A 27400-nucleotide genomic window follows, 5' to 3' on the forward strand; every position below is an offset into this window, starting at 1 on the left:
CTCGTGTGAAAAGCTCACCTGCCATCTGTAGGAAGGCATTATGATACGGATTCAAACCGCTGGCTCCCTGTCCCTATTGTGAGATCACGGGGGACAGAAACCATCTTTGCATCTCCATCCACAGTATCCAGCAAAGAGCCTGGTGACTCATGGGTCCTCCACAGATACTCTTGTAAGAACAACAAAAAGCCAACGCCCCTCCTTCTGTTATCACTGTAACCACCATCATAGGAGGGCAGAAACAGTTGATGGCACACTCCGTTATCAAGAGTTCAGAGTTTGGGTTGTGTTCCAGAATGCCTGGCTTGGCATCCCGGCTGCAGTACCTGCTGAGTGACTATAAGCAAGTCACTTCATCTCTCAAGGCCTCAATTTCCTCATCTTCAAAGCAGGAGAGATCATGGGAAGCAAGGAATATTATATTGGATAATTGTGAGGATAAAGTGACATAATAAACATAAAGTGCTTAGTAAAGTACTACTTGATATATGGTAAGATTTCAATACAGGTGATTTATTATCAATATTAACTTACGATACTGCTTTTTTTTTCTCTACTGCTTTTGCATCGACTGTTCGATGAAGTATTTTCAATTAGTTCTTCCAAGCACAGACAAAAAAACGGGCTGAATGAACAAATATCCAACAAAGAGCTATTAAGCAATAACTACATATAATTTACAACAGGGATATAGGTGATGAATGAGCTATGAGTGTTCTCTTCAGGCAGCTTGCAATCTTGGAGAGTCAGAGGAAGACAGAATACAAAAAAGGCCACACACATCAGAACATGGATTCGCCTCTGTGCTGGGCTGCCACACACAACTGCACAGCTTGAGAACGGCCCACTTCCCAGGGAGCCTTCCACAAAGACTAACGGGTAATAATGTGCAGGATACTCTTAGAATTAGATGGAGCACAACCTGCACAACCATACATGATGATTCTACAAGGAGGAGCACAAAAGCTACGTGGCGCTGAGAGTGAGAGAGATATTTTGGTAGTGAAGAATCTGGGAGGTTTCCATGACCTATGTGGCAAGTAAACTGGAGCTCTAAATGGGTAAAGGAAGAGGAGAGAGGGAGGTATTCAAGCAGGAAGTACAGGTGACCCTTGAGCAACACGGGGTTGAACTGTACGGGTCCACTTACATACGGATTTTTTTCAACAAAACCTGGAATGGGAAACCCAAGTATACGGAGGGCTGATTTTTCCCACAGGCAGTGATATAGTTTGAGTGCTTTTCCCCAACCAAATCTCATGTTGAAACGTAATCGCCAATGTTGGAGGTGGGGCCTGATGGTTAGTGTCTGGGTCATGACAGCGGATCCCTCGAGGCTTGATGCTGTCCTCATGGTGTGAATTTTCTCAAGATCTGGTTGTCTAAAAAAAGAGTGTGGCACCTGCCCACACTTTCTCTTGCTCCCACTCTCCTCTTGCATGTGATGTGCCTGTTCCTGCTTCACTTTCTGCCATAAGTAAACACTCCTTGAGGTGTCCCTAGAAGCCAAGGAGATGCTGGTGCCATGCTTGTACTGCCTGCAGAATCACGAGCCAATTAAACCATTTTTCTTTATAAATTATCCAGTCACAGGTGTTTATAGCAATGCAAGAACAGCCTAACACAGAAAAATTGGTACCAGGAGTGAGATACTGCTATAAACATATATGAAAATATGGAAGCAACTCTGGATCTGGGTAACATACAGGGGCTAAAAGAGTTTGGAGGGCTCAGAAGAAGACAGGAAGATGAGGGAAAGTCTGGAACTTCTTATAGACTGGTTTGATGGTTGTGGTCAAAATGCAGATAGTGACAAGGACAGTGAAGTCCAGGCTGACAGGTTCTCAGATGGGAATGAGGAACTTACTGGGAACTTGACTAAAAGTCACCCTTGATATGCTGTAGCAAAGAACTTCACTGTATTGTGTCCATGCCCTAGAGATCTGTGGAAGTTTTAACTTAAGAAGGACAACCTAGGGTATCTGGCAGAGGAAATTTCTAAGCAGCAAAGTGTCCAGATGGAGGAGAAAAGAAATAATCTAAAAGTTGGAACTTAAAGAGGGAAGCAGGGTGTAAAAATTTGGAAATTTTGTAGCCCAACCATGTGGAAAAGAAAGAAAAGGCTTTTTAGGATGGCGGTGGAGTTGCGGGGAGAAGAACCCACAACTTGCTAGAAATATTTGGCATAACTAAAAAGGGGCAAGGTACTGACAGCCAAGACAATGGAAAAAAGGCCCTGAAGACAATTTCAAAAGTCTTCCAGGCTGCCCCTCCCATCACAGGTCCAGAGTCCTAGGAGGAAAGAATGGTTTCCTGGGCCAGGACACCATTGCCCTGCACCATCCTAAAAGGCTGCTCTGCATCGTGGCCCCTCCAGTTCCAGCCTCAGCCCAAAGGGCCCAAGATACAGCTCAGGCTGCAGCTTCAGAGAGTGCAAGCTATAAACCTTGGCAACTTCCATGGGGTGTTAAGCCCGTCAGGATGCAGAGTGCAAGAGGGAAGGAGGATTGGCAGTCTCTACCAGATTCCAGAGAATGTATAAGAAAGCCTGGGTGCTCATGCAGAACCCTGCTACAGGGGCAGAGCCCACCAGAGATGTTCTATTAGGGCAGTGCTTAGGGTATATGTGGGGTTGGAGACCCCACACAAAGTCCCCTCTGGGACACTGCCTAGTGGAGCTGTGGGAAGGGGGCTACTATTGTCCACATTCTAGAATGGTAGATCCACTGGCAACATGCACCTTGTGCCTGGAAAAGCCACAGGTACTCATCTCCAACCCATGAGAGGAGCTGCAGGGGCTATGCACTGCAAAGCCACAGGAGTGTACCTGCCCAAGGCTTTGGGAGCCTGCCCATTGCACCAGTGTGCCCTAGATATGGGACATGGAGTCAAGAGTTATTTTGGAGCTTTAAGATTTAATGACTGCCCTGCTGGGTTGCAGACTTGTGTGGGGGCCTGTAGCATCTTTCTTTTGGCCAGTTTCTCCTTTTTGGAATGAAAGTATTGACCTCATGCCTGTACCACCATTGTATCTTGGAAATAAATACTGCGTTTTCTATTTTACAGTTTCATAGGTAGAAGGAACTCATCTCCAGATGGGACTTTGAACTTGGGACTTTTGAGTTAAGAATGGAATAAGACTTTGGGAGGCTATTGAGAAACAATGATTATATTTTGAAATGTGAGAAGGACATGACATTTGGGGGGCCAGGAGCGGAATGATATAGTTTAGATATTTTTCCCCCACTCAAATCTCATGTTGATATGTAATCCCCAGCATTGAAGGTGGAGCCTGGTGGAAGATGTCTGGGTTATGGGGACGGATCCCTAATGGCTTGGTGCTGTCCTCACAATACTGAGTGAGTTCTCACGTGAGCTGGCTGTTTAAAAGGGTGTGGCACCTCCCACCCTCTCTCTTGCTCCTACTTGCACCATGTGATGTGTCTGCTCCTCTTCACCTTCTGACATAAGTAAATGCTCCCTGAGGCCTCCCCAGAGGCCGAGCAGATGCTAGCACCATGCTTGTGCAGTCTGCAGAACTGTGAGCCAATTAAATCTCTTTTCTTTCTAAATTGCCCAGTATCAAGATCCCTCCCCCCTCCCCGCCTCCCACAGAGAGAGAGTTTCACTCTTATTGCCCAGGCTGGAGTGCAGTGGCACGGTCTTGGCTCACTGCAACCTCTGCCTCCTGGGTTCAAGTTATTCTCCTGCCTCAGCCTCCCATGTAACTGAGAATACAGATGCCCGCCACCACACCCAGCTAATTTTTGTATTTTTAGTAGCGATGGGGTTTCACCATGTTGGCCAGGCTGGTCTTGAACTCTTGACCTCAAGATCCGCCAAAGTGCTGGGATTACAGGAATGAGCTACCGCACCCGGCCTCAGGTATTTCTTTACACAAGAACCGTCTAACAGAGGTAGGTACCACAGGGCTGACTACACGACTTGAATATGTGCAGATTCTAGATACGTGGGTTTCCTGGAACCAATCCCCGCTGTATACCAAGGGAAGACTCTGATAGAACAAGAAAGGAACAAAGGTGGCAAAGTACAGAGCAGGTCTGTGAAAGAACAATAGTCATATTTGGGTGGATCATACAACAACATTTACTGGACACCTGCTTCATGCCAGAAATAGGGAGCATAAAAAGAAGAAAGAGAGACCACGTCTTCAGGACAGACTGGGCTAGAATGTGTGAGTTCCTAAGAACTGCAAATTGCATTCTCTCAGAGAAACAGCCAGACAAGGTTTGGAGGCTCGGCAGGAGCAAACAGAAGTTATAAATCTGGGAAGTTTTAACCTGGTTACAGAGCAGAAGTTGGACCAGTGTGGGGTAAGAGGAGCAAGCCCTAGAGAAAGATGCTGCAAACATTAGGATGGGGCTTCCTCCTCCAATCTTCTTCTGCCTCTGGTCTATTTAAAGCATCTCTCTAGAAGGCTGAGTAAACCCAGAAAGAAGCCTCAGCCTCACCTTTATGGCAATAGTAGGTGTCTGCATTGTCAAAGGGAATAGAGTGTCTCATTAGCTTCCCTGAGAATACGAAAATGCTTAATCAGAAAACACATGAGCCCCTCAGCCCAGGTGAACACCAAGACCTTGGCAGTTTGCTGACACTGTCTCAGCAATCAAAGGCGGGCTATCAGCAGCCTGTGTCTGACTCCTATCAGACAGCATGCTGGAGGGGTTCCATTAATATTCCACTTTGGGTACCATGATAAGAGTCTGGGCCCAGACTGCAGTTCCTGACAGTGGCCTTTTTCTTTTAGGCTCACCGAGCCATGGCACAAGCACCTGAAAATACCGCCCAGACCACCTTTCCTGGAGCTTCTGTGTGAGCCGAAATAGTTCCCCTGAGCTTTAACCTGTAAATCTAACTGCCAACCAGATGGCCCCACTTCCACATCCCACAGGTCCCTGGGAATCAAGAAGTCCCCAGTTTCAATGCTACTACACCCCAAGTTTCCAATGATTTGTGGAGTGTTTGTCTGGGACCTGTCTCTTCTTTCGAATATAAACTCCTTGAGGACAGAGACTGGGTCTTGCATTTACTGCTGCATCCTAGCTCCCAGAACACCGCCTGACACAGTAAGCAGGGGCCTGTGTTTATTATGCAGGACTGTATGGATGAGTGGCGTCCTCAATTTCCAAAACAGAAATCAGTTTTCTCTCTCTTGGTCCCTTATGCAAGTTTCTCCTTGAATTTCCTGCCTGGGTTAAAGGTGCCCCATTCACCCAGCCTCATAAGCTAGAAATGGGGGCACGCCCTGGGCCCCCTCCCCAGCTATATGCCACACACTCAATCAACCTCAAGTCCTGAAAGGCAGCTTAGCTTAATGGTTAGGAGCTGGGTCTTGAAAGCACAACTGCCTGTTTTTTTTTTTTTCTTAACTTGGTTCTGTCATGAACAAATGTTCAAACTTGGGAAAGCTTCTTCATCTCTGAGTCTCAGTTTCCAAATCTTCAAAATGGGCTTGATCACAATAGCTCCTACCTTATAGTTATTGTCAGATCGATTGAGCTAAAACACATGCAGCACTTAGAACCAGGACTGGCAGGAAGTGAGTAAATGTTAGCTTCATTATCCTATCCAACCTTGGGGATATCTCATGAATATATTCACTCTTTTTTCTCATGAATATATTCACTGTTCTTCTGACTCTCTTACTCTCTCTGATATATCCTCTAGCCCCTAAGCCATATGTTCGCTCTAACGTAATCACACAACCCCCTGCTCACTGTACGATATATAAGTCCCAGCCTCTTGCATGCAGCATACAAGACCTTCAGCGATCTCATCCTATCTGTCCCTCAAAACTCATGTCTTCACACCCCTTCCTTAAACCCTGCACGCCAGCCGTTTCTCCCTCAGTTTTGCCTGTGACCAGCTCCTGCTCTTCCTGCAGGAATAAAGTCAAGAGCCACATTCCCAGGGAAACCTTCCACGACCACCCCATCCAACACAGCCCCATCTCGCCCATCACTCTCCATCCCACTGTCCCGTCAAATTTCTTCCTAGCATTTATGACTACTGGAAATCTCCATGTTAACTTCCAAGACTATCTCCTACCCTCCACGAGACTGTCAGCTGTGGAGGACAGAGCCTCTCCCGCTTCACAAACTACCTCCTCTCTTGTTTACTCCCTCTACAACCCCAGTGCCTAGAGAGCATCTAGCTGGTCTCGGGTGCAGTTCCAGGGTTGAGCATGCTCTCCTGGCAGGCTTGTGCCCATGCTGTCGCCTTTTCCTGGACCATCTACACTTCACCCCACTAACTGCGTCTGGCCTTCTGTTCTCAAGTTAGACACCAAGGCTCTGAGGAGGCCATTCCACTGCGTTAGATGCCCTTCTTAGTGGCTCCAGCTGAGTCTATGCTCAAACCTTAGTTCAGGTCTTTGAAATAATCTACTATTTACTTCTTTGTTCCCTGCTAGATGGAATCTTAGCATGGGTGCCTTATTTTGTTAATAACCTTATCCCTAGATTTTTTCTTTTTTACAGCCCCTTACAGGTAAAAACACTCAGTGATTGTTTAAGGAAAGAATGAATAAATAATACCAAATGAATAATTACCAAAAAGATCCAAATGCCCTCAGTTTGACACCATTGCCAAAGAGATTCAAATGCCCACAGCTTGACACAATTACCTGGAAGTTAGGTACAGAGGCACTTAGAAAAAAATGTAGGAGCAAATCTTTTAACATTGGGTTAAGTAATTGTTTCTTAGATATGATACCTGAAGCGCAAACCACGAAAGAAAAAAAAAATAGATTTCACTGAAATAATTTTTAAAAAACGCTTTCTCTCTTTCTGCTGTCTGCCATGTGAAGACACAGCAAGAAGGTGGCCATCTGCAAACCAGGAAGGGGGTCCGTCCCTACCAGAACCTGATCTCAAACCAGCACCCTGATCTCAGACTTCCCCAACTTTGGAACCATATGAAATAAATTAATATTAAGACAAAAAAAAAAAGAGGAAGAAATTTTGTGCTTCACAGGACATGATCAAGAAAGTGAGAAAGAACTACCAGATAATATTTTCAAGCATATATTTGATAAGCAACTTGTATCCACAATATATAAAGATACTTTACAGCCCAAACAATAAAAGGACAAGTAAGCCAATAAAAATTGAGCAAAGGATTTAAATAACCTTTTCTCAAAGAAGATATACAAATGGCCAATAAGCACACAAAACGACACTCAACATCATTAATCATTAGGAAAAAGCAAATCAAAACCACAATAAGCTACTTACCCACTAGAATGGCAAAAATAAAAAAGATATATAACAAATGGTGATTAATAATTTGGAGATACTGGAACCTTCAATGGTTACCGGTGGAACTGTAAAATGAAGCAGCTGCTTGGAGAAACAGTTTGGCAATTTCTCAAAAAGTGAAGCATAAAAATAAAAATATCTATAAAAATATGAAAACAGATGTCAACACAAAAGCTTATACAGAACATTCTTAGCAAAATTGTTCGTAATAGTCAAGAAGTGGATGGCCGGGCACTGTGGCTCAGTAATCCCAGCACTCTGAGAGGCAGAGGCAGGTGGATCACCTGAGGTCAGGAGTTCAAGACCAGGCTGGCCAAGATGGCAAACCCTGTGTCTCCCAAAAATTTAAAAAAAAAAAAAAATTAGCTGGGCATAGTGGTGGGCACCTATAATCCAAGCTACTTGGGAGACTGAGGCAGGAGGACTGCTTGAACCCAAGAGGCAGAGGTTGCAGTGTGCCGAGATCGCGCCATTATGCTCCAGCCTGGGCAACAAAGCAAGACTCTGTCTCAATTTAAAAAAAAAAAAAAAAAGGCGGGGGGGGACTGAAATGGCCATCAGTTGATAAATGGACAATGCAATGGGGTATATCCATACAATGGAATATTTCTGGATAATTGAAATAACTGAAGAACTGATACATGCTACATCAGGGATGAACTTTGACAACATTCTGCCAAATGAAAAAAGCCAGTCCAAAAGACTAAATATTTTATGATTTCACTTCCATGAAATGTCCAGAACAGGCACATCCAAAAAGACAGAAAGCAGATGAGTGGTTGGTATGAGATGGGAAGACGAGGAAATGAGTAGTATTGGGGCTGGGGATTTCTTTTTAAGGTTATAAAAATGCTCTGATATTAAATACCGAGGATAGTTGCACAATTCTGTGAATTTACTAAACAACCACTAAATTGTAAAATTTAAAGAGCAAATTTTATCGTATTTACTTATTCATCTCACAGGAATAGGTAAATATTGGAATGTGGGTCTGACCTGCATATTTGGGGGAGGGAAGCAGGTCTGCTCTCCTTCTGTTTCTGGGCTTCCTTCTCTAGGGGGATGTGCTAAGCAGTAAATGGTGTGCCCACGTGGGAAACCCTGCAATTGTCCAGCTTGGCCTCTGACCGGGAGGTAAGTCCAATTCATGGAGACCTAAGTGAGAGCCCTATTTGTGGACACAGTTGAAAGAACATCCTGTATTCAAGACTAACAGCAATAAAGGAGACTATTTAATTCTTCATATGTGTGACTTCTGAGCCTCATTTCACATTTGGTTCCTAACTCAGGAAGGTAAGAAATGGTGTTAATGACAGAGCCCTGCAAATTCCAAAATCAGCCAAAGCCTGTGCGTCTACATCCTATTCTCTTTTGTTCAAAGGGAGATTAGCAAGAGTTAGACAGATGTTAAGGACATATTTACACCAAAGAGAATTTCACCAACTGCAGATAATAAAAACTCATTCAGAGGAATAATTTTCTCAATATATGATTCAAGGCGATTCAGTTTTATATTTGTATAACATCTAAAATAGTCTTTTATGCCAGCTACCAGTTATAAATACATTTGCGAGCATTGCCTGAGGCCTATTAGGAAAAGCTTCTGCCTGGACAGGCCAGCTTGGGTACGCATCTTAACACAAAGTGATCCCACATAGCATGCCTGGGTTACCGCCACCCAGATATTGCTTCAGACATCAAGTGTGGTCCACAGACAGACCAGACCACAATTCTACACCAGAGAAGGAAGCAAGGGTGTGCTTCTTCTCCAGTAGAGTCTGCAGACTTCACTCTTAATGAGCAATGCTCCTGCTGCCTCTGGTTTCCTTAACTGCTCCCTTGTTCCAGGCTGAGATGCAATAAATACGGTACTACAAAGAGGCAAAGATGATTAAACCATTGCTTTCTTCCTGCCACTCTTTCTTATTTTGCCAGGATTGCCACGGTCCCTCCAAGGCAATCTAGGGCCTGTGTTCATTAAAATATACAAGGACATTTGAGCTGAAATAATCTTTAATTATTCAGTTTACAACGCAATGGTAATCTTAGGAAAAGAAAGCGCCTGTGAGAGCAACTCGAATTCTCAGTGAATCTGTTGCACTTACAGATTTAATAGGACTCGTGTCAGAAAATCACCACAGACAGAATGAGGGGTTTTCAGTAAGTCTTTCATCTGAGAGTGGCCAAGTGCCTTTGAGGATATGGTAAGACTCAAGGACAAGTCAGCGCCGTGTCAGAAAAGCTTTCCAGAAAAGAAGAACAGAGCAACTTTCAAGAAAAATCAAGGCCGGGCACGGTCGCTCACGCCTGTAATCCCAGCCCTTTGGGAGGCCAAGGCAGGCGGATTACGAGGTCAGGAGATCGAGACCATCCTGGCTAACACAGTGAAACCCCGTCTCTACTAAAAAATACAAAAAAATTAGCCAGGCACGGTGGTGGGCGCCTGTAGTCCCAGCTACTCGGGAGGCTGAGGCAGGAGAATGGCATGAGCCCAGGAGGCGGAGCTTGCAGTGAGCCGAGATCGCGTCCCACTGCACTCCAGCCTGGGCGACAGAGCAAGACTCCGTCTCAAAAAGAAAAAAAAGAAAGAAAAGAAAAATCAAAAGATCTTCTAAGGCAGTAAAAGCAGCATGGATTGTAGGGGCTGGCAGAGCCCAGGTTGGAGACTGATTCACCTGTGACCTTGAACAAGATATTCAACCTGCCTGAGCCTTGGTTTCCTCATCTGTTTGTGGGGATAATGGCATCTACTGCACCAGGTTGGGATGACATTCAAATGCAATAGCCCATGTGAAGCTTAACATCTTCACTGTAAAAAGCAGTTCCCTTTGGTTTTAATATTTGTGGGTATGACCAAGTACCACTGATCTCTTACCTGTTCAAAGATATCACCTGCCCATGCTATTTTCTTCACTTAGTAGAAATACTGATGCCCAGGCCTTTAAAACCTGTATTGAGTCTACACTTAACACCTCAAAAATACATACCTGGAAGGGGTGAGAACTGATAGAGGCAAAAGGCAGACAAATGCCTAGGCAGAAAGGAGCAGGTCCCTGGTGAAATCCAACCTTCAAGCCAGAAACAGTCCTGGGTAAATCCTTGAACTAGATTGAGAACCCACCTTACTGTTTGGCATGCTTTCCTCTAATTAATCCACATCCTTCACCTATTTTACACATACCTACCCTTTCCTAATTGGTTTTCCACACTATCATGCCCACCTTTGTGTGGTGTCTTTGCTCTAACCTCTTTTGCATAGTCACAAACTAATCAGCATGCATTTCCTACTCTGAGCCCACAAAAGTCTTGCACTCAGCCATACTGGGAACTCTCCTGCCTTTGGGTAGGGGGACCACCCCCACATCCTCTCCCACTAAAAGCTGTTTCATCACTCAATAAAACTTCCTATCTTGCTCATTCTTTGAGTGTCCGTGTGCCTAATTCGTCCTGGTCACGAGGCAAGAAGCCAGACCTAGCTGAGCTAAGGAACAAAAAATCCTGCATCAAAATGATTATGGAGATCACAACGTCTACACTATCACCCAAAATGAAAATTAAGAAAAAGTAAGAATAATGAGGCCGGGCACAGTGGCTCACACCTGTCATCCCAGCACTTTGGGAGGCTAAGGCAGGCAGATCACTGGAAGTCAGGAGCTCGAGGCCAGCCTGGCCAACATGGTGAAACCCCGTCTCTACTAAAAACACAAAAATTAGCCAGGTGTGGTGGCAGGCACCTGTTATCCCAGATACTTGGGAGGTTGAGGAAGGAGAATCGCTTGAACCTGGGAGGCGGAGGTTGCAGCGAGCCGAGATTGTGCCACTGCACTCCAGCCTGGGTGACAGAGTAAGACTCTTGTCTCAAAAAAAAGGCATAAAAATGATAACTTCTTTGTGGTGAGAAGCTCAGATTCCGAAGCTAGACTGCCTGGTTTCCAACCGGGCTCTGCCCATCTTCTCCCTGAGACCTTGAGCCATGACTTAGCAAATTGTTCCTTAGTTTCACTCTCAGTAAAATGGGCATCATACTAGTGCTCACCTCCTGAAGGCATATGAGGAATCAATGCATTAGTATCTGGGAAACACTTGGAACAGACCCTGATACAGAGCAAGAGCTACATTTGTATTTGTTAAATAAATAAAATACAGACAAGTTTTACAAAGAGCCTATCTTCCCATATTCAAAACGGGGCTCTATGGCAGGTTGAGAAACAAGTCAAAGCTCCAAGATGTAGAGTCACTCGCTTAGCGTCACCCAGCTTAGTCCTGGTAGGAGCAGAACCAGAACCTAGGCCTGCTTCTTTGTTTTATTCAAATTCTATGCACAACTTAGACAGTTCTACAGTGAATTCGAGCCTGAATAAGGGAAAAGACAATAAAAGGCAGATACTGGTCATGAATATGCTCTTTTATTCATCATGTCCTTCAGGGGCACAACTGAGGTTTAAAAAAACAAAACCAAAAACAACTACTTGATATGCAAAGTAAGGCAAATAGCCCAGCTTCATCCTGCCAACAGGGCTATAGAGTATGAGAGTACGTAGATCATGCTAGCAAACAAATATTAAATTTTTACAAGCTGATCCACCTTCCTGCCCAGGAGGTAAACACTTAGTTGCTAAATAAATATTTCTTCTCTCTGCTCCCTAAGAGTTTCGTTTCTTTGAAGACCAGCAATATTTCCCAGTTTATTTGCAACTGGTATTGGAGTCACAGGCATGTCCCCCAATTTTCCTCTGAATATCCTGCCGTCTAGGTGATACAGACATATATTGTGCCATTTTCTACTGGGTAACAAACAAACCTTTGTCCTTAATAATTTGTATATATTTTTCTCATCCATCTTTCTTTTTCACCATAGAGGTTGTATGGTGACACAACCAAAAATATATTTAACACTGAAAACAAAAACAAGATTATGCCCAGGCACAGTGGCTCACACCTGTAACCCCACCCAGCTTTTTGGGAAGCTGATGCAGGTGGATCACCTGAGGTCAGGAGTTTCAGACCAGCCAGGCTAACATGGTAAAACACCATCTCCACTAAACAAATACAAAAAAAATTAGCCGGGCGTGGTGGCACATGCCTATAGTCCCAGCTACTTAAGAGGATGAGGCAGAAGAATCGGTTGAACCCAGAAGGTGGAGGGTTCAGTGAGCCGAGACTGCGTCAAGATCAGGCCACTGCACTCCAGCCTGCATGACAGGACAAGATTCTGTCTAAAAAAAAAACAAGATTACCTTTATTTCTATCACCCAAACACAACATGCAAAAGTTCTATTTCTTATGTATTTTCTGCTAGTCTGTATTTTGACCCTGTATATGTGTACCGTCACATATATGCATGTGTTTATATACTGAAACATACACTGTGCATCCCATTTTAAATTATATTTTCCCTTATTTTATATAAGCATTGCTTCATGGTATGCCATACTTTTCAAAACTGAGTACACGGTTTACTATAAGAGAATGCTCCATTTTTTATTCCGTTCTTAAGTATTATCCAATTTTATAATTACAAAGCAATATTTTATAAAAGGCTTTTCTACTGTTAGGGTTATCTTTTTAAGGGAGAGTCCCTAAGGTGGGCATACTGGGTCAAGGTCTTCCCACATTGTATGAATTTCTCTCCAACAGGTCACAGCAATTGTCAGTGTTGGCATTAGTGTGCAAGTGTGCCTTTATTCCTCTTATTATCTTTTAAAAGATGTCATCAAGCATATGGCAGAAGTAAAATTGATTTGATGTAACAAAGCAAACCTTAAATGAAAATTTGCTAAAAATCTTGTCTGGAAAATAAATTTAATTACTGTAATTAACAGTGAAAGCCAAAAGAAGCATCCTGCACCACTATTATTATACTATTATTAACATTAGTAAGGTACTTCATTTGTCAACGTATTTTATAACCATGTATTAGTTAATCCCCATAATGTGCTTGGGAAGCAATGAAGCTATTTATAGCTGGACTTTCTGAGCCGAAAGTCTTTCAAAAGTCCTTTTGACTTGATATCTCAACTCATCACCAGCATATCAATTCACAGAATCATTCCCATTTGTATAATTTCAGGGATGACAGGAACTTCCATGGTAATTTGGTCCAAGGTGGTCAGTAGTCATTAAAATGGTGTATGGTAAAGGCACCTGACAGCAACAACTTAAGCATACCTTGAGAATGACCCTGTATGACAGACGCACCTGAATGTGTGTTCTGAACTGGAGAATCCAGGAGAGGCCAACCTTGAGATTCATTCCTTGTCTATAAGAACTTTCAGAGCTCCTAAACTGTACCACAGAATACAGGCCATATGGGGAATTGAGGCCCTGAGTTTTGGGATGATTGAAGTGGTGCTACTAGGCAACCTCCTGGTGCCACCCCCACTGGAGGTTGTTAGGGAAAGGGTGCTGGTATGGGTAAGCTTTGTGTCTCCACCCAAATCTCATCTTGAATTGTAATCCCTATAATCCCTATAATCGCCACGTGTGGAGGGAGAGACCAGGTGGAGGTTACTGAATTATGGGGGTGGTTCCCCCATGCTGTTCTCATGATAGTGAGTGAGTGAGTTCTCACCAGATCTGATGGCTTTCTAGGGGGATCTTCCCCTTTCACTCAGCACTTCGCCTTCCTGCCGTCTTGTGAAGAAGATGCCTTGCTTTCCCTTCACCTTCCGCCATGATTGTAGGTTTCCTGAGGCTTCCCCAGCCATGCTAAGCTGTGAGTCAATTAAACCCCTTTCCTTTATAAATTACCCACTCTCGGCTGGGTGCGGTGGCTCAAGCCTGTAATCCCAGCACTTTGGGAGGCTGAGACGGACGGATCACGAGGTCAGGAGATCGAGACCATCCTGGCTAACACAGTGAAACCCCGTCTCTACTAAAAAATACAAAAAACTAGCCGGGCGAGGTGGCGGGCGCCTGTAGTCCCAGCTACTCGGGAGGCTGAGGCAGGAGAATGGCGTAAACCCGGGAGGCGGAGCTTGCAGTGAGCTGAGATCCAGCCACTGCACTCCAGCCTGGGCGACAGAGCGACTCCGTCTCAAAAAAAAAAAAAAAAAAAATTACCCACTCTCAGGCAGTTCTTCATACTAGTATGAAAATGGACTAATACACGTACTAAGTGAAAATGTTATATAAACTGTGTGCCTTTCATAAGTAGTTGCAGTTTTCCTGCCCAGCCTGCTGCCACTGCGTCCTGGGGTTCTCCTGACCAGCCTGTTGCCACTGGGCTGTACATACAGCAGATCTGTCCAGCCCACTGCCACTGGAATCTCTTCCCATATATGTAAGCCTTCAGTTAAACCCAATGTCTCATTTGCTGGCCCTGGGTCTCTTCTTTGGCCTCTTGAACCTGGTGCCATGCCCACTGGAGCAGACAGGGGCTCAGTATAACAAATGGGATACAGAATTTTCATAGCACATACTAAGGATCTGCTTTCTTCTCAAGTCCCCACGCCACTTTAAAAGTATGACATGCCCCATTAGGGGAAAGAGCGGGGCCGCTGCAGACCCGAACGACTCTGTCTGACAGCTTTGGGGAGAGCCGTGGATCTCCTAACGCGGAGGTTGAGATCTGAGAACGGACAGACTGCCTGCTCAGGTGGGTCCCTGACCCCTGAGTAGCCTAGCTGGGAGACATCCCCCACTAGGGGCAGTCTGATACCCCACACCTCACAGGGTGGCGTCACCCCTGAGAGGAAACTTCCAAAGAAAGAATCAGACAGGTACACTCGCTGTTCAGCAATATTCTATCTTCGGCAACCTCTGCTGCTGATACCCAGGCAAACAGGGTCTGGAGTGGACCTCAAGCAATCTCTAACAGACCAACAGACAGTCCTTCTGACTGTCAGACGGAAAACTATCAAACAGGAAGGACACCTATACCAAAACCCCATCAGTACGTCACCATCATCAAAGTCCAGAGACAGATAAAACCACAAAGATGGGGAAGAAGCAGGGCAGAAAAGCTGGAAATTCAAAAAATAAGAGCGCATCTCCCCCTGCAAAGGAGCACAGCCCATCGCCAGCAACGGATCAAAGCTGGTCAGAGAATGACTTTGACGAGATGAGAGAAGAAGGCTTCAGTCCATCAAACCTCTCAGAGCTAAAGGAGGAATTACGTACCCAGCGCAAAGAAACTAAAAATCTTGAAAAAAAGTGGAAGAATTGACAGCTAGACTAATTAATGCAGAGAAGATCATAAACGAAATGACAGAGATGAAAACCATGACACGAGAAATACGTGACAAATGCACAAGCTTCGGTAACCGACTCGATCAACTGGAGGAAAGAGTATCAGCGATTGAGGATCAAATGAATGAAATGAAGCGAGAAGAGAAACCAAAAGAAAAAAGAAGAAAAAGAAATGAACAAAGCCTGCAAGAAGTATGGGATTATGTAAAAAGACCAAATCTACGTCTGATTGGGGTGCCTGAAAGTGAGGGGGAAAATGGAACCAAGTTGGAAAACACTCTTCAGGATATCATCCAGGAGAACTTCCCCAACCAGTAGGGCAGGCCAACATTCAAATTCAGGAAATACAGAGAACGCCACAAAGATACTCCTCCAGAAGAGCAACTCCAAGACACATAATTGCCAGATTCACCAAAGTTGAAATGAAGAAAAAATCTTAAGGGCAGCCAGAGAGAAAGGTCGGGTTACCCACAAAGGGAAGCCCATCAGAATAACAGCAGACCTCTCGGCAGAAACTCTACAAGCCAGAAGAGAGTGGGGGCCAATATTCAACGTTCTTAAAGAAAAGAATTTTCAACCCAGAATTTCATATCCAGCCAAACAAAGCTTCATCAGTGAAGGAGAAATAAAATCCTTTACAGATAAGCAAATGCTTAGAGATTTTGTCACCACCAGGCCTGCCTTACAAGAGACCCTGAAGGAAGCCCTAAACATGGAAAGGAACAACCGGTACCAGCCATTGCAAAAACATGCCAAAATGTAAAGACCATCGAGGCTAGGAAGAAACTGCATCAACTAACGAGCAAAATAACCAGTTAATATCATAATGACAGGATCAAGTTCACACATAACAATATTAACCTTAAATGTCAATGGACTAAATGCTCCAATTAAAAGACACAGACTGGCAAACTGGATAAAGAGTCAAGACCCATCAGTCTGCTGTATTCAGGAGACCCATCTCACATGCAGAGACATACATAGGCTCAAAATAAAGGGATGGAGGAAGATCTACCAAGCAAATGGAGAACAAAAAAAAGCAGGGGTTGCAATCCTAGTCTCTGATAAAACAGACTTTAAACCATCAAAGATCAAAAGAGACAAAGAAGGCCATTACATAATGGTAAAGGGATCAATTCAACAGGAAGAGCTAACTCTCCTAAATATCTATGCACCCAATACAGGAGCACCCAGATTCATAAAGCAAGTCCTTAGAGACCTACAAAGAGACTTAGACTCCCATACAATAATAATGGGAGACTTCAACACTCCACTGTCAACATTAGACAGATCAACGAGACAGAAAGTTAACAAGGATATCCAGGAATTGAACTCATCTCTGCACCAAGCGGACCTAATAGACATCTATAGAACTCTCCACCCCAAATCAACAGAATATACATTCTTCTCAGCACCACATCGCACTTATTCCAAAATTGACCACATAATTGGAAGTAAAGCACTCCTCAGCAAATGTACAAGAACAGAAATTATAACAAACTGTCTCTCAGACCACAGTGCAATCAAACTAGAACTCAGGACTAAGAAACTCAATCAAAACCGCTCAACTACATGGAAACTGAACAACCTGCTCCTGAATGACTACTGGGTACATAACGAAATGAAAGCAGAAATAAAGATGTTCTTTGAAACCAATGAGAACAAAGATACAACATACCAGAATCTCTGGGACACATTTAAAGCAGTGTGTAGAGGGAAATTTATAGCACTAAATGCCCACAAGAGAAAGCAGGAGAGATCTAAAATTGACACTCTAACATCACAATTAAAAGAACTAGAGAGGCAAGAGCAAACACATTCAAAAGCTAGCAGAAGGCAAGAAATAACTAAGATCAGAGCAGAACTGAAGGAGATAGAGACACAAAAAACCCTCCAAAAAATCAATGAATCCAGGAGTTGGTTTTTTGAAAAGATCAACAAAATTGACAGACCGCTAGCTAGACTAATAAAGAAGAAAAGAGAGAAGAATCAAATAGACGCAATAAAAAATGATAAAGGGGATATCACCACCGACCCCACAGAAATACAAACAACCATCAGAGAATACTATAAATGCCTCTACGCAAATCAACTAGAAAATCTAGAAGAAATGGATAATTTCCTGGACACTTACACTCTCCCAAGACTAAACCAGGAAGAAGTTGAATCCCTGAATAGACCAATAGCAGGCTCTGAAATTGAGGCAACAATTAATAGCCTACCCACCAAAAAAAGTCCAGGACCAGATGGATTCACAGCTGAATTCTACCAGAGGTACAAGGAGGAGCTGGTACCATTCCTTCTGAAACTATTTCAATCAATAGAAAAAGAGGGAATCCTCCCTAACTCTTTTTATGAGGCCAACATCATCCTGATACCAAAGCCTGGCAGAGACACAACAAAAAAAGAGAATTTTAGACCAATATCCCTGATGAACATCGATGCAAAAATCCTCAATAAAATACTGGCAAACCGGATTCAGCAGCACATCAAAAAGCTTATCCACCATGATCAAGTGGGCTTCACCCCTGGGATGCAAGGCTGGTTCAACATTCGCAAATCAATAAACGTAATCCAGCATATAAACAGAACCAAAGACAAGAACCACATAATTATCTCAATAGATGCAGAAAAGGCTTTTGACAAAATTCAACAGCCCTTTATGCTAAAAACGCTCAATAAATTTGGTATTGATGGAACGTACCTCAAAATAATAAGAGCTATTTATGACAAACCCACAGCTAATATCATACTGAATGGGCAAAAACTGGAAAAATTCCCTTTGAAAACTGGCACAAGACAGGGATGCCCTCTCTCACCACTCCTATTCAACATAGTGTTGGAAGTTCTGGCTAGGGCAATCAGGCAAGAGAAAGAAATCAAGGGTATCCAGTTAGGAAAAGAAGAAGTCAAATTGTCCCTGTTTGCAGATGACATGATTGTATTTTAGAAAACCCCATCGTCTCAGCCCAAAATCTCCTTAAGCTGATAAGCAACTTCAGCAAAGTCTCAGGATACAAAATTAATGTGCAAAAATCACAAGCATTCTTATACACCAGTAACAGACAAGCAGAGAGCCAAATCAGGAATCAACTTCCATTCACAATTGCTTCAAAGAGAATCAAATACCTAGGAATCCAGCTTACAAGGGATGTAAAGGACCTCTTCAAGGAGAACTACAAACCACTGCTCAGTGAAATCAAAGAGGACACAAACAAATGGAAGAACATACCATGCTCATGGATAGGAAGAATCAATATCGTGAAAATGGCCATACTGCCCAAGGTGATTTATAGATTCAATGCCATCCCCATCAAGCTACCAATGACTTTCTTCACAGAATTGGAAAAAACGGCTTTAAAGTTCATATGGAACCAAAAAAGAGCCCGCATTGCCAAGACAATCCTAAGTCAAAAGGACAAAGCTGGAGGCGTCACGCTACCTGACTTCAAACTATACTACAAGGCTACAGTAACCAAAACAGCATGGTACTGGTACCGCAACAGAGATATAGACCAATGGAACAGAACAGAGTCCTCAGAAATAATACCACACATCTACAGCCATCTGATCTTTGACAAACCTGAGAGAAACAAGAAATGGGGAAAGGATTCCCTATTTCATAAATGGTGCTGGGAAAATTGGCTAGCCATAAGTAGAAAGCTGAAACTGGATCCTTTCCTTACCCCTTATACGAAAATTAATTCAAGATGGATTAGAGACTTAAATGTTAGACCTAATACCATAAAAACCCTAGAAGAAAATCTAGGTAGTACCATTCAGGACATAGGCATGGGCAAGGACTTCATGTCTAAAACACCAAAAGCAACGGCAGCAAAAGCAAAAATTGACACATGGGATCTAATTAAACTAAAGAGCTTTTGCACAGCTAAAGAAACTACCATCAGAGTGAACAGGCAACCTACAGAATGGGAAAAAATTTTTGCAACCTACTCATCTGACAAAGGGCTAATATCCAGAATCTACAAAGAACTCAAACAAATATACAAGAAAAAACAAACAACCCCATCAAAAAGTGGGGAAAGGATATGAACAGACATTTCTCAAAAGAAGACATCCATACAGCCAACAGACACATGAAAAAATGCTCATCATCTCTCGCCATCAGAGAAATGCAAATCAAAACTACAATGAGATACCATCTCACACCAGTTAGAATGGCAATCATTAAGAAGTCAGGAAACAACAGGTGTTGGAGAGGATGTGGAGAAATAGGAACACTTTTACACTGTTGGTGGGATTGTAACTAGTTCAACCATTATGGAAAACAGTATGGCGATTCCTCAAGGATCTAGAACTAGATGTACCATATGACCCAGCCATCCCACTACTGGGTATATACCCAAAGGATTATAAATTACTCTACTACAAAGACACATGCACACGTATGTTTATTGCGGCACTATTCACAATAGCAAAGACTTGGAATCAACCCAAATGTCCATCTGTGACAGACTGGATTAAGAAAATGTGGCACATATACACCATGGAATACTATGCAGCCATAAAAAAGGATGAGTTTGCGTCCTTTGTAGGGACATGGATGCAGCTGGAAACCATCATTCTTAGCAAACTATCACAAGAAGAGAAACCAAACACCGCATGTTCTCACTCATAGGTGGGAACTGAACAATGAGATCACTTGGACTCGGGAAGGGGAACATCACACACTGGGGCCTATCATGGGGAGGGGGGAGGAGGGAGGGATTGCATTGGGGAGTTATACATGATATAACGTCATGCACATGTACCCTAGAACTTAAAGTATAATAAAAAAAAAAAAAAAAAAGTATGACATGCCATCAGCAGTTAATAATACTACTACTGCTATTTTTAAATTTAACATCTTTGTGCTACACTGTTACTGTAGGAGTAAAAGTTTATACCCAACAGGATTCTTAGTTTCAACAACTATTAGATTATTTGATTTGCAGCTAAAGCAACAGGAATAAAATTTATACACAACACCAGAGGTTTTTATGACCTTTAACTTTGTCATAATTGACAAATAGCATAATTGAATACCTTTAATCATGCAAAGGCCCTTTCGTAGAAAGTGGGCTTTTTTGTTGTAGTTGTTGTTAACCAGGGAGGGACCTGATACCTCATGGCAACAAGTAGTAAATACATAAAAGGCTGAAGACCATTCATCTACTTCAGTGCTTAGTGTACAAAATGCCTGGTTTTAAGCCACAGGATGAAGGCCGTAGTACTGAAAGGAGCCTTCAAAACTGCAGAGAAACAATAACAATGGGGAAAGGGCATCTCACCTCAGTTCAGAAGACAGTAGGTCAAGCCCCATTTGGTCATTCTTTATCTGGTGTTCCCATTTCCTCCTCAAATATACAACTGAAATCATAACTCCAAGTGGACAGCGCTATGACGAAGAACTGATGAAGAACTGACAGCCTCTATAGTGAACTGTTATCTATTTGTCGATTGCTTACTTCTCCTATCCACTTCCTCATTCAGGTTGGGCAGTGAATTTGATGCTTGCTAACTTGCCAGCTTGCTGCAGGCACATAAAGGGCCCAGCAAAAGAATCGCACTGGTGACTCCAGTAGAAACAACTGAACGAATATGAAAATGTTTTAGACCAATAAGTTTTAGGGTGAACTGACACACAGCAAAAGTTAACTGATTAAAACAACTAAAGTCTAAAGAGTTAAAATGGCTGGGGGCAGTGGCTCACACCTGTAATCCCAGCACTTTGGGAGGCCAAAGTGGGTGGATCACGTGAGGTCAGGAGTTCGGGACCAGCCTGGCCAACATGGAGAAATCCTGTCTCTACTAAAAATACAAAAATTAGCTGGGTGTGGTGGCGGGCGCCTATAAAGCCAGCTACTTGGGGAGGCTGAGGCAGGAGAATCACTGAAATCCAGGAGGCAGAGGTTATAGTGAGCCAAGATTGCACCATCGCACTCCAGCCTTGACGACAAGAGTGAAACTCCATCTCAGAAAAATAAATAAATAAAAATAAAAATAAAGTTAAAATGACCTGCTGAAAATCACTCAGCTATATAGTGTCATGAATGTGGAACTGAACTAAGTCTGGGCTGGATATATTGGTTAATTGATTGAATAATAAATATCTTCATGTTCTTTATTAATGAACTCCCCCAGATTGACTTGTCAAGTAAGTTAACATTTATTGAGCATGTAATACGTGTCAGGTACTTTGCTAAGATACTAGGGACAGAGAAAATGACGGCATGGGTTCTGTCTTCCAGAAAGCCCACATTCTGCTACAGCAGACCTATAATGAATAAATATATACAACATAATGTAATAAATCTAATGATGGAAAGACGCACGGGGTATTGTGGGCTGGTAGACGAGAAACCCCAATCCAGGCAGAAGGTTGGCTTCCTGTTAGAAAAGATGCTTATGTGAAGTCTGAAAGACTAAGAGGGAGTTTGCCACTGTGAGGGTGGGAGGAAATGGAGAAGGAGGTAGAAATGGGTAGACAGAGCAGCATAACGAGACACAACAGGCCGGACACGCTATGCTGGGGCTGGGGAGCTACAAGCAGTTCAGAGCTGCTGGAGTCTGAAGTCAAAGCAAAAAGAGGAGACAGAAAGCACCATGGAGATCAACCTGGTCTTTGTGCCGTGGTAAAGAGGTTTCATTTCCACCCCTTGACAAGGAGAAGCCGCTAAAAGGTTTTGAGAAATCAGATGTGCCTGTTTGAAATGTCATTCTGGACTCACAGCAGATGATCTGAAGAGTAGACACTGGGGAGGCAGGAAGGACACATGAAGGTGAGAGGACAGGTGGCCCTGAACGACATCAGTTGCCGTGGGGATGGAGAGAAAGGGGGAGAAAGTGAAAACTGTCTCAGAGGGAGAATCGCAAAGCACTGACTGCAGATGGGCTTGTTGGAAGACAGAGAGAAGGTGGAACCAATGATGAAATCCCAGTTCCTTGCAGGGTTGGTAGGTCTGGGAAGCCCACCATGGCTCCCATCTTTGTTTATGCCATTGACAGATTCAGGTGCAGCATTTTACATGGATCTCTGTTCAGCTGACCTCGGAAAACTTTTCACCACTATTCCTACTATGGAGAGCCTCCTGGATCCGGACTCATCCACCCAATAGGTTTCCATGCTGTTGGCTACAGCTGTGGATAAGCTTCATCCAAACCCTTGGCCAGAGTGTTAAAGCAGAACCAAGGGCACTGGCTGGAACCGTGAACACCATTCTGGATAGGACCCAGGGTAGGTGTAGATGCCAATCAAAATAGTGAAGAACAGAAGAAAAGTTCCCGGAGAAAGCAGAAGCCAGTGCTGGAAGTGTCACAAGGAGAAGTGATGAGCATCCAGAGGCATTATCACTTCCAGGTAGAAGAAGAACCAATCCTTAAGATGATGGTTCCCATGGGGGATCCATCAGAGTCAATGGGGATCATCCACAGGTTGGGAAACTTTAATGTAAGGCAGGACTTTTTTAGTCAGAAATGCCCAGTAGTGGGACAGCCCACATCAGAATGGAGAAAGTCAGTGGAACACCACGGACTAGGTGGATAAAACAAGAGAAATTTATCTTCCCACCATCTATGTGGCTAGAAGTCCAACATCTTTTGAGGCCGTTCTCTTGACTTGCAGATGGCCTCCTTCTCAGTGTATGTTCACATGGTCTGTGTTTGGCACATGTCTGTATCCTAATCTCCTTTTTTGTTTGTTTTTTTTTTTGAGACGGAGTCTCGCTCTGTCGCCCAGGCTGGAGTGCAGTGGCTGGATCTCGGCTCACTGCAAGCTCCGCCTCCCGGGTTCCCGCCATTCTCCTGCCTCAGCCTCTCCCAAGTAGCTGGGACTACAGGCGCCCGCCACCTCGCCCAGCTAGTTTTTTGCATATTTTTTTTTAGTAGAGACGGGGTTTCACTGTGTTAGCCAGGATGGTCTCGATCTCCTGACCTCGTGATCCGCCTGTCTCGGCCTCCCAAAGTGCTGGGATTACAGGCTTGAGCCACCGCGCCCAGCCCCTTTTTTTTTTTTTTAAAGGACACCTGGCATATTAGATTAGGGCCTACTATAAGGACCCCATTTTAATCTAATTAAATACTCTATCTCCAAATACAGTCATATTCTCAGGTACCAGGGATGAGGGCCTCAACATAAGAACTGTGGTGGACATAACTCAATCCATAATACAACCTACCGACGAGGATGTATAACAACTGAGGTCTGGTAAATGCCAGGCAGGGGAAGCCGATAGAGAGACTGAAGCATCAGATGTGAGGTACCCTTTAAGATTGCATTAGGTCTGAGAGTTACAATTCTAAACATGGCAAGACAGCACCTAATCGCTGTCATTAAACATTGTTAACACAATCATCTCCTCAGGGTTTCAGACAAAAATTACACTTTTATGGCAGTTAGAATGATTGATGAGAACTTTTGCTGTTATTTAACCCTTCCCCAAGGAAATACACAGGCAGGCAGTGACAGACCTCTGCCCACACAGCACAGAAGTTGTTCTTACCTATGGAACAGGACGGATTTGACCAGGGTGACGACATCCCGGCTGGCATTGTATCCGGCGCAGACAATAGCAACGTGGATTGTCTGGGAAGAAAAGAGGACAGGGTGAGCAGTCAGACAGACGGAAGAAGGCCTTCCTGGTGCTTCAGATCACACTAGAAAGAAAAATGGCCCTGATTTCTTTTTGGCATCATTAGAAAACAAAGGACACCGTCTGCAGCTGTGGAAAATAACTCAAGACAGTTTTATGAAGGCCTTTTTAATCGGTTTATGGAGCTATTATCATTTGGAAACCATTAAGTCTCCTTCCAATTACATTTTGGGGACAAGAGAGATGGTGATTGGCTCAAATAGGCAAACAGTGAGTCTCCTGTCCCCAAGATGAGTGACAATGACAACTGGTTAAACAGAGAGGAAAGAAATACGTCCTGAAAGTATGAACCAACAATCGGGGATCTCACACTAAGAAGTTATGGCTCACAGAGTTTGTGAAATGTTCCCACAAGATGTGTTGGGTTAGAGGCAACCTAATAAAAGGGCCAAAGGGGACACATGGACACCCCTGCACCCCATCTGGGATACAGTTCAAAGAACAGAAAACTGGCAGAACTGAAGGGAACCCAAGGGGTCATCTCAACTAAGTAGCCAGGAGCACGGGCCTCAGACATGAATCCTTGAACCCAGGGTGACCCTGGGAGAGCTGCAGGGTCCACTAACTCATTGCCACTTAAGCGTCACGACACGTGTCTTGCAGGATGGTGCTAAGGAGTGAGGGAACAATGCCCAGAGGGGAATATGCTACCCACCACACTGAGTTCCAATGATGCCAAAAAAGGACCTCCAGAGCCGGTCTTCCCAAATGGAGTGTCGAGGCACCCCAGTGTGCCATGATCGAATTACAAGTGACAAATATACTCATCTGTTTACGCCCTCTAAGTTACTGGGCAGGGCTGGCATCCTCAAGCAACTTTCCTATTTTCCTCCTGCACCACAGCAGTTATCATTTTCTATGTGTAGCACAACTTGAAAAAGATCAGAAAGCACCACTCTAGGGCATCCCGGACAAGACATCATCATCCAGCCTCGGAAAGAATGGACAGTTCACACTTCTGGATTTTGTCCTTTCTACGGAAGCACAGCCTTCCTTGAATGGAAACCTGCCTCTTAACACCCACTCCAGTTGCGTTCTCTCCTGGGCGTATTGTAGAACGATGACGTTTCCTCCAGTACTCAGTACATCCATTAAAGGAGGGCACCTGAGAGATGTCTTTTCTTTTCCAGAACTCCTCACAGCTCTTGCTCCCATGACACGGGCTTCCAGATGCCTCGTTATCCCAACCAGCCATGTCAAAATGCAGTTCTGATATCTGGGTCCCTCCCATACAGGGTGACGTGACAACGTCCTCTGGTTCCCAGGCCTCCTTCATCACCCCACTTTCTTACATCAGCGCGGGAGGTTCGGCCATCAGGGATGAACCATCCCACAGCCTCAAATCCACATCCATGACCCATGTAACCCCAATGACCTTCACCCCACCTTGGACACCTATTCCCAGTACGAGAAACTGGACCTTGGCTTCATATAGAATCTAAATTTCTCAGAAATCCTACAATTATGGGCTTGCCATATAAGTAGGACTCTCAGAGCCTCGTATCACTCTACCACTCCTCTTCCTCTGTGGAGGGTCCCTTTGCCCTTGACTGTGAGGCTCCACGCGGCCCCCACCAGGGCTCATCTGAACCGTCACCCCACTCTGCTCTCATCTCCCGTATATACCCTACCCCCACACTCAAAATGCAAATTCCCAACCCAGATGGGTGCTACAGTCCCGGCCTCTGCTCTTATACTTGCTTCCAAGAAGAAAGAGGAGGGGAGATGAAAGAGAGGAATGAGAAGCATCATGAAAGCTAGTATATAGTGAGTAAATGATGACATTCCAGACACTGTGCTTAATATTACCAGATTTCAGGCTCACAGTTGTATGAGACAGGTACAATATTATCATTTTAGTATCACAGATCAGGAAACTCAGGCTTAGAGAATTGGGATTTGAATTCTGGAACAGATTGTTTTTGCTGTTTTCTGAGACAGAGTCTCACTTTGTCACCCAGGCTGGAATGAAGTGGTGCGATCTCAGCTCACTGCAACCTCCGCCTCCTGGGTTCAAGTGATTCTCCTGCCTCAGCCTCCTGAGTAGCTAGGATTATAAGCACCCACCACTATGCCCAGGTAATTTTTGTATTTTTAGTAGAGCTGGGGTTTCACCACGTTGGTCAGACTGGTCTCAAACTCCTGACCTCAAGTGATCCACTCACCTCGGCCTCCCAAAGTGCTGGGATTACAGGCATAAGCCATGGTGCCCCGCCTGGAACAGATTCTTAACCCTGGTAGTACATCAGAAACACTCAAAAGATTTTTAAGGTATACTCTGCGCCCCAGGCCCTCCACCCCTCAGACCAGTAATTCACAGTCCCTGACGCCCAGGAGCTTCAAATGCTCTACTGGAAGGCAGTACTTCTCAACCAGGGGCAGTTCACCTCCCTATCCTCCAACCCTCAGGAAATCTGCAATGCCTGGAAGCAGTCTTGGATGTCACTACTTGGTGGGTCTGGGGTTGGGGACAGGGGGATGCTACTAGCATCTGTGAGTAGAGGCCAGGGATGCTGCTAAACATCCCACAATGCACAAGACAGCCCCCAAAACAAAGACCTATCCTTCCCCAAAGGTCAAGAGGACTGCTGTTAGAAAACCCTGTATGAGGGAGGAGGGAGCAAAATGGAGCAAAATGGAGCAAAATGAAGCAACATGAAGTGATGTCAGATCGCTCTGGGTTTTCTGGTATCTTTTTTTCAGGCTAATTTATGCATATTTTAATTTTTCCACCTGTAAAAGAAAGACACCATGGCTTATCTCTGGATAATATCTGTAAAAGACTCAGGATGAAAGATTATAATGCAGATGTAACTGTCACCATTTCAATCATGAGGGAAATGAATAGGAAAACGCCTGCACATGGAAGACATAACTGGGAAGGGGATGAGAATGGGGAAAAACACGCTGAATCAGGCTCTTCAGAATCGCAAATATGTAAACATACGGCCTCAGAGATATCAAACTTTGTCTTGGCTTCAGGGTTCAGGGACTTTTTAAAACGGACCCATTAAATGCAAGCATAAGCATGCACATTCTCAAACATTTTACATAATTTTCCAATCTCTTTAGTTTCATCGAATACACCTGCCACCATGAATAAATGCATCATCTGGAGGCGTAGCAGCAGGGCCCTGCTACCCGGGAAAGCAGAAAATCACAGTGGCATCGACTATGCTCTTAGAGGAGTTTTGGGTGGTGCAAAATTTGGGGTTACAGAAGTGAACCATGAGTGGGGCAGGGGTTGGAGTGAGAATGGGGAGAGTAGGGAGAAAGCTA

At 44.1% G+C, this 27400-nt stretch overlaps 1 protein-coding gene across 5 annotated transcripts in view; it reads right to left on the reverse strand.

Annotated features, from left to right (window-relative positions):
• LARGE1 (LARGE xylosyl- and glucuronyltransferase 1) overlaps nt 1-27400 on the reverse strand; it is a 645964-nt gene that overhangs the window by 322331 nt on the left and 296233 nt on the right. For all 5 annotated transcript variants that reach the window (XM_033232744.1, XM_033232741.1, XM_033232742.1 and 2 more), the window contains one exon: nt 23972-24054. In XM_033232744.1, the coding sequence (XP_033088635.1) occupies nt 23972-24054 (83 nt within the window). The remainder of the gene's footprint in view (nt 1-23971; nt 24055-27400) is intronic.

This window comes from Trachypithecus francoisi, unplaced genomic scaffold, assembly GCF_009764315.1.
Source record: "Trachypithecus francoisi isolate TF-2019V2 unplaced genomic scaffold, Tfra_2.0 Lachesis_group14, whole genome shotgun sequence".
NCBI classification, from domain to species: Eukaryota; Metazoa; Chordata; class Mammalia; order Primates; family Cercopithecidae; genus Trachypithecus; species Trachypithecus francoisi.